The sequence below is a fragment of the Oryctolagus cuniculus genome, chromosome 9 (assembly GCF_964237555.1).
Source record: "Oryctolagus cuniculus chromosome 9, mOryCun1.1, whole genome shotgun sequence".
NCBI lineage: Eukaryota > Metazoa > Chordata > Mammalia > Lagomorpha > Leporidae > Oryctolagus > Oryctolagus cuniculus.
In genome coordinates, this window is record NC_091440.1 from 112566992 (window position 1) to 112575594 (window position 8603).

Here is an 8603-nt window from a genome sequence, read left to right on the forward strand (position 1 = left end):
TATCTTAGATTCACAGTTCCGTATTTCAAATGTACGGCTGGCTTCCTTAATAACACCCCCTTGTTTGCATGTTCATCAAGGAACTTTCAATCTTTATCTTTTTGTGTGTGTTTTCATAGGAGGTAAGAATGTTCTGGTTTCTTTAACTTGGCATTCCATGTGTTCTTAAAAATAAGTCATGCTTTACATTTGTTTTATATTTATATATACTTAATATTTTTATATATTTGTATTTATATATTAAATAAACACCACAACCTCACTTTCCTGTCTTCTCCCAATATCTTGTCTCCCATTACCCAGCCTAAATTGAAGACAAAGCCAAAAAAAAAAAAACCCACTGATGCACTGTCTACTGTTCAGCCTCCTGAGCCTACACTGGAAAAAGTACAAAGAGGGGATCTGGAGGGGCAGACTTCTTAGTTTTCCAGCTATAATGAGCAGGTATCCACTGCCATGGGGCAAGAATGCACTGGACCTTTCATGGCTACTCTTGATATTCAGCACTCTAGCAAGAGAAAACAGAGCAGAAACTGAAACTTTCACAAGAGCAGTCCAAACAGTTGACAGATTCCAGCCTGTTTCCCTGCAGGTCTTTCAGTAGGCCCCTTACCAGCATACAAAGGTATCTCTTGTCTCTTCCGGCGGCAGCAGAGAATGGGAGGGGCTCACACCCACTCTTTGCTTCAATCCACTGACTGGAAGTAGTGCATGCTTACGTAACTGCAAAGGCTGGGAAATGTAGAATTGTAGATGGAATATTTTGGTGTGTACATTATCAGAGTTTCTTGGGACATTTTTTGCTTGTCTCTTATGCTTAGCTTTGTTTTCTTTAACCAGCTTATAACATGGAGCCTGCCAGTCAAGTGAGGTTCTTTTTGAGATTTTTTTTGAGAACAAGAATGATGCACACAACACACAGGTATGTTTATCCTAGTTAGTACATGTAAGCCAGGAGTACCTCACCCCTCCACCCCTGCCTGGAGCTTGAGATTGATTTGCCAAAGGAATCTTGTGCTGCAAATTTTCTAAGTGGGTCATGACAGTGGGTGAACAGAAAACTATTTTCGTGCTCATATATGCCAGTTATGAACTTATCACTTCTGAGCTCCAAATTCAGTCTTTAGCACAGGCTCTGGTAACAGATGGAATTCCTTTATGTATGCATTTCTCCGTTGGGGTGAGCATGAGGCTGCGTTTTCTCAGTAGAGGGTGCTGGAGGGACACCAGAGGAAAGGGTGTCTTTCCTATGGATACCAGGTAAAGCGGGTCCCTGGCTGCAGTGTGGGCTTCAGGCTACAAAAGCAGTGCAGCGGCAGGGACTGTATGGCTCAGCAAAGCCAACACATTTAGTCTGGCTCTCTGGAGAAACTCTGCTGATCCCAGTTCTAGTTGATTAGTGGGAACAAAAATAAAGGCCTCCCCAAACCACAAAGCATCCAAATAACTGATGTTCGGCTTTAATGTATAAATGGGCATTTTCATGCTATTTTTCACTTTTTCATATTAATATTTTAAAAAATGAGTATGTCTTGTGAAGAAAAACTCTCGGGTACAAATGTGGATTTAAAACACCTCTTTTGAAGTGGGTTGTTTGCAGTAAGAAGCCTTAGGAGCAGGTGTCGGGTTTGTTCTTGGCCCATGTTCTACTTCCCTTTTCACTTGGGACAGTTGACAGGCATTCTTGGAAGGTGTAGTTTTCTTTACAATAAGCTGCTAAGTATGGTACCCTTTTCACTCCTAGAAAAGTTCAGCCTTTATAAAAATAATATGGTTTTCTCACTTGTGGGTGATGCTTGCTAAAATCAAACTGGAATTCAGAGATCTACTTCTTGTTTTTCCTGTCTGTGCACCAACTTTGACTGGCGCCTTTTCTCTTTACCTCACTTACCATTTTATAGGATCAAGGCTGCTTCTCAAACTCTAAATTTTTCTTCAGATCCTATGGACATAAACACTATTATATTCTTTCTTCACAAAATATTGTTCTAAAATCAAAACTTTTGTTTCTTCCAACATTTTTAGAGTACTAATTCTCCTGTTTATCTCCTGCAAACAAATGAATTCTGTGAAATTATACTGGAAAACTCATTATTTTTAAAGATTTATTCGAGAGTTACAGTTAGAGAGGGAGAGACATAGAGAAAGGTGCTCCAGCCCGATTCCCTCCCCAAATGGCTGCAGTCAAGCTGATCTGAAGCGATTCCTCTGGATCTCCCATGTGGGTTGAGGGGCCCAAGCACTTGGATGCCATCTTCAACTGCTCTCCCAGGCTATAGCAGAGAGCTGGATCCCAAGAGGAGCAGCAGGGACTAGAACTGGCACCACAGGCAGAGGCTTAGCCTACTACACCACATTGCTGACCCCACTGACTTTTTTTTTTTTTTTTTCCCCCACAGGCAGAGTGGATAGTAAGAGAGAGAGAGACAGAGAGAAAGGTCTTCCTTTGCTGTTGCTTCACCCTCCAATGGCCGCCGCGGCTGGCGCGCTGCAGCCGGCACACCGCACTGATCTGATAGCAGGAGCCAGGTACTTATCCTGGTCTCCCATGGGGTGCAGGGCCCAAGTATTTGGGCCATCCTCCACTGCACTCCCTGGCCACAGCAGAGAATTGGCCTGGAAGAGGGGCAACTGGGACAGAATCCGGCACTCCGACCAGGACTAGAACCCGGTGTGCCGGCGCCGCTAGGCGGAGGATTAGCCTGTTGAGCCACGGCACCAGCAACTGAACTTATTTTTAAGCTTAGGATGTATAATGATGGGAAGTACTCTGTATAAAGAGTATCAAGGAAAAAAATGTTTGATTCATAATAGTATTTAGTATTTCTAAACTTAGAAACATTAAGACAAAATGAGTGACTACAAGGTTTATGACATGCAGCTGTTTTCCAGTTATCAACTAAAATGCAAAAAAATTGGGGTGGGGGTGTACGCTGCTGTTGCATAGTGAATAGAGCCACAGCCTGCAATGCCGACATCCCACACGTGCCAGTTTGTGTCCTGGCTGCTCCACTTCTGACCCAGCTCCCTGCTAATGGCCTGAAAAAGGCAGTGGAACATGGCCCCAGACACTCATTTGGTAGACCTGAAGAAGTTCCTGTTGCAGCCACCTGGGGAGTGAGCCAGCAGATGGAAGATGTCCCTTACTGTCTCTGTAGTTTTGTAAAATAAGTAATTAGATCTTAAAAAAATAATAAATTTAGCATTGCTAAGTACTATATTTAAGGTTGAGACACAGACATTTGACATTTACACCCTGAGCTTTCCCTAAGAAAGACCTCCCATGAGGTAGGATCTTATATAACACACCAGTGTTCTCAGTGCGTAGCTTACAGAAGGCTCTCAGTAAGGATCTGTAGAATTTGTATCCTTCTGATGCCCGCCAATCCTTAGGTACCTTGTTCTCATCCTCCAATCTCTCTCCCTACTTGGCTACTGCCCCTCAGCAGGCGAGGCTGCTGATTAACCCTGAAGCTTAATACGGAGCTACCTTTTCTTTCACAGTGCCCTCCCAGGATGCACACAAGCAGGAAGCTGGAATTTAAAATGGAGGTTGAGTCTAGACTTGAATTGCAACATTGGATGTGGGTGTCCCAAGCAGCATCTTCACTGCTACTCAATTCTCTACCCCCAATATCCTTTTCTGCCTAAAACACAGGTACCATATTTCTGCATTATCAGTAACACAGATTATTTTGATGTAGAACATTTATTTATTTTTCCATGAAACACACAAAGTTTAGGTCAGTGGGAAATAATTTTAATCAAAGAATTGTACATTTTCTTCCCACATATCCTGCTTTGTATTAGGAAATGACATTGTGATCCATTTCACTACAAGTAAAATATTACAAAATATTTACAGGAAAATATTAAAAATAACTCGAACACGAAAGGCAAGATGAAATAAACTGGTTTTTCAGGAATCTCTATTCCAGTGCCCACAGCACACAAGAAGAGAGTCAAAACAAATAATAACTAAGATTCCCCTGATCACAAATTTCCAACGAGCTGGAGAAGGGGCGAAACAGGATGAAATGGTGGTGTGACAGGGAATGGTGTTAGCAGCACTGCTTCAATAGCCCATCTATTCTGAATGCAACACCCTCTCTTGTATGCAGTAAATTCTGAACATGGCTAAACTTTAGGATATTCCTTGAACTGAAATTAGAAAATACCCTGACAATGGAAGTAGCTCTTTCCCCTAAGTCTAATAACAGCCTCTTTCTCCATGAGCTGCTGTTGTAATAGAAGCCTGCTCGGGCATCAAATGCTGTCACAGTAGCCCTTCCATCTCTTTCATGAAAGCTTCATAAACATCATCCTTAGTTTGTACTGACACAGGAACAGCAGGACCAGATTTGGGGGCTGCTTTGGCAAGAGGCACAGCAGAATCATCCTCTGACTTTCTTTGGGGAGCAGCAGTAGCTCCTTTATTCTCCCGACGTACTCTCAGTGCAGTGGGCACAAATCGAGTAATCTCTGCCTTGGGATTAGTGATCTGTGGCTTGGCACTGATGGTTGCTGTGGCTTTCTTCTCAATGGTGGCTGCACTTGTATCATCCGCCTTGGGTCGCTGAATCAAATTGGGTGGAGCACTCAAAACCCCGGGGTTCGGCAAGGGAGCTGGTGGGAAAAGCCCAGGTGGGGCAGGTCCAAGTGGAGGCACCAAAGGTGGGCGCATCATGCCAGGGCGAGGTGGAGGGATGCCTGAAGGCAGAAGAAAACAGGCAGGATGAACACCACAAGAACAATTTAGCTGTCATTAAAGGTATTTAAACACAGGTATCAATTTATAGGAAATAAGCTGAACTCACACTTCCTATTTGAAAACCATCCTTATATATTTTTCTCCTTTCTAAATAATGTCTTACTTTAAAATACAAATTGATGACATCAATTGGTTCCAAATACTACTTCAAATCTGATGGTCAAGATTCTCCCCTTGCTGCATGGTGCTAATGTTATTAAGTCCAAAGTCAAGAAATTGTGTCCCAGGCATTATTAACTTTTTTCCATTGTAAAAAAAGAGAAATTCAATGGACAGAAAATAAAATTTTTACCCTGGTCACCAAATATACTAGAACGAGAGAATGTGATTAATCATAATCTGTCATCATCATGGGAAAATAATTCCTATGTACTACTGACAGTTTAGACATACATCACCACATACAAAGAACCGAAGATTTGAATTTTCTTTAAATGTCACTTTTTAGACTGAATATAAAGTACCATATTTCACCAAATCAAAGATGTTGTTGACTACAGACTCCTAATTATTCTGGGTACCATTAAGAAAAAACATCTAAGGGGAAGCATTTAAAAGCAAGGTTTCACATTAAGTTGAAACATTTAATGTAACAAACCAAAAATACACCTGCCATAAGACAAGCCCACAGGGAATTCTGCATGTATGTTTGTTTTCCTAAACTCATGCCAACATGTAGAACAAGTTTTATAATTGTATTTCTAAAAGCCAGCAAACAAATAAAAATCCAGGTGCACGTGTTGTATTGCAACATTTAAGCTATTGCTTGAGACACCCACATTCTAGATTGGAGTGCCAGTTCCCCCACTTCCCAATCCAGCTTCTTTCTAATGCATCCCAAATGCTTGGATCCCTGTCACCCAGGTGGGAGACCTAGATGGACTTCTGAGCTCTTGGTTCTGGCATGGCCCAATCTGACTGTTATGGGTATTTGGGTAGTAAAGCAGGAGATGGAAGATCTCTCTCTGTTGCTCTGCCTTTCGAGTAGATGAAAATAATAATAAAAAGAAAAACCATAAAATCTTAGAGAATTCACCCTAAAGTGGTTTTTGTCTGGGAGAAGTCCCTTAATTGACAGCAGTAGCAAATGCAAATACCCAATGGAAGAACTCTTTCAATTGGAGGCCAACAGCAACTGAAAATCACCACAGATTGTGAGATACCCCTTGATTTTAGGATAGTGATATGTGATTATGTCCTATAGCAAATAAAAGATAACAGAAATCAAAAGCTTCACCTGGAGGTGCAGGGGGAGGTAGCCTTGGAGGGGGTCCCCGAGGAGGAGGGCCAGGAGGCAGACCTGGAGGTGGACCTGGAGGAGGGCCAGGGGGTCTGCCTGGTGGTGGTCCTGGAGGTAAAAGTCGGGGTAAAGGCCCTCGGAGTCCTGGCATTCCAGGTGGTCTCAGGAATGGAGGAGCCCCTGAAAATATTTATATTGATAAATTAATATCAAACAAAATATACATGTAATAATAATTATGGTATAAAGTTAACTCAAGCATGATTTGACTTATCACTTTAATCTAAAATTTGGTTAACTTCAAAAACAGTGAACCAACCATGTATGGTGATAGAATTCACTCAACAAACACCTGAGCAGAAGGAAAAATGTATTGGATTTGTTATAGATAATTTCTCTTTATTTGCAAGCACTGACAAAAGGCATACTTAATCAGAGATCTGCTGGGCTAGAAATAGTAAAAGGTAAGACTTCTTAAGTGGTTCCAGTATAAGCTGAAAACAGAATCAAAAGCATAACGGTTTATGGACTGATTCCATGAAATTCATACATCTAGGCAATATCTAACGAGAATGACATAAGTCAGGGAATTCTGCTTTGCACCCATCAGGAGAGGATTAATTCAACTGAAGAAAATTCAATGGATTAACTACAGGATGTAAGACTACACTTATAAATAGGAAGTAGGTTCTCTATGTTGTTTCACAGAGAACTTTTATACTGTTACCTCGAATACTTGATAAAACAGATTGATTACCTATTCTCTTTGAAGGAACTAGAGAAACGATAGATTACATTGACATTCAACAATTCCTTACCTAAGAACATGACTGCACTTCAAAACACTCATGGAAAATGAAGTTAAAAGACAATTGTAGTGCATAATTTTGTGAAACCCACGCATTTGTGGGGTCTTCAAAAAAATTCATGAAAGATATGTATCATAAAAAAAACCAGGTACAGATTTCAAAACTTTTTGGTGTAGTAAGAAATTTATCTTTTGGGGCTGGCGCTGTAGTGTAGCGGATAAAGCCACTGCCTGTAGTGCCAGCATCCCATACGGGCGCAGGTTCTAGTCCTGGCTACTCCACTTCCAATCCAGCTCTCTGCTATGGCCTGGGAAAGCAGTGGAAAATGGCCCTAGTCCTTGGGTCCCTGCACTCGCGTGGGAGACAAGGAAGAAGCTCCTGGCTTCGAGCTGGCTCAACTCCAGCTGTTACGGCCATCTAAAAAGTGAACCAGAGGATGGAAGACCTCTCTGCCTCTGCTTCTCTCTCTGTGTAACTCTGACTTTCAAATAAATCTTTAATTTCCACACACTTTTTGAAATACTCACATATTACCTGTCCCTAGTCCCACTCATTCGGAGTTTAGAACTGGGTCAACCTGTCAAATTAAGAAGTAATACTAAGAAAAGCACAGTTGTAATGTTCAAGTTTCTGCCTGCTATAATCAGAAATAAAAACCCTGAATAAGGAAGAGTTGTGGAAAAAAAAGTGGCTGTGAAAAGAACTGAGAATTGCCAAGGAATGTTCTAGGAACAAACAAGTTTGACCTACCACTTTAGAATCTTAATCACCTCTGATAATTTTATCAGGAGGAAACAAGAAATTTAATAGTGACGATGTATGATATTTTTTGGAATGATTTCACTCTAATTTCTTTTGTAATTAACTATTTGTTCACGTCACAGGGCTGACCTGGAGGTGGTCCAGGAGGAAGGCCTGTAGGCGGTCCAGGAGGCCGTAAGGGTGGAGCAGGTGGGGGTCCAAGAGGAGGGGGTCCTGGCATGGGAGGTGCTTGTATCTGAGAAGGAGGAACAGACTGTGGAGGAGCCTGCTGCTGAGAAGATGCAGACGTGCCATCAGAATGGGAATCTTCTTATGCTGTTTCTGTGATTGCTTTTCTGCTGCAGAATCATCAGAATCATCTTCATCGTCGTCCTCTGAAAATTCCTCTACTTCTCGTCCCTCCTCAGGGATTTCCTGACCTGAAACACATTTTAAACAGGTAAATGGACTTGGTTCATTTGTTACTGCCTGGTGCACACTAGTGACTGAAGACACATGCCAAATAAATGCATTCGGAAAATTGGGCCAGCCGCTGCCTGCTGGTTCAAGTCTTGGCTGCTCCACTTCTGATCCAGCTCCCTGTGGAAGCAGAAGATGGTCCAAGTCTTTGGGCCACTGCACCCAAAGTGGGAGGACCTGGAAGAAGCTCTAGGCTGCTGGACTGGATTGGCCTAGCTCTGGCCGTTGTGGCCATTTGGGGAGTGAACCAGCAGAAAACCTCTTTTTCTAACTCTCAGCTTTTCAAATAAATAAATAAATCTTAAAAAAAATAAGCATTCTGAAAATTAACAAGTAGTCTTCTGATCATCTATTCTACTGTAGGCATTGGAATGAATCCAGGCTTTATATACAAGCTGTACAACTCTGTGTAATCCACCAAATGGTGCCAACCCTCAACTTTTGTAAAACACGGATTTAAATGTATTGCTTACTTTCAGTTAGGGCTGTTTTACTAAATGGAAAATGTATGCAAAGAAACTGGCATGAGGAAGTACCAGGAGGTGACTTTCTTTTCCGGCCT

At 41.9% G+C, this 8603-nt stretch overlaps 1 protein-coding gene across 1 annotated transcript in view; it reads right to left on the bottom strand.

Moving 5' to 3' along the window:
• Window positions 1-3693: 3693 nt before the first annotated feature.
• The window catches only part of WBP11 (WW domain binding protein 11), a gene marked incomplete in the record, with an annotated part of 18081 nt that continues 13171 nt past the window's right edge, over window positions 3694-8603 (bottom strand). The window contains 3 exon segments of the mRNA XM_070049421.1: window positions 3694-4710; window positions 6009-6191; window positions 7712-8001. Of these exon segments, the coding sequence (XP_069905522.1) occupies window positions 6174-6191; window positions 7712-8001 (308 nt within the window).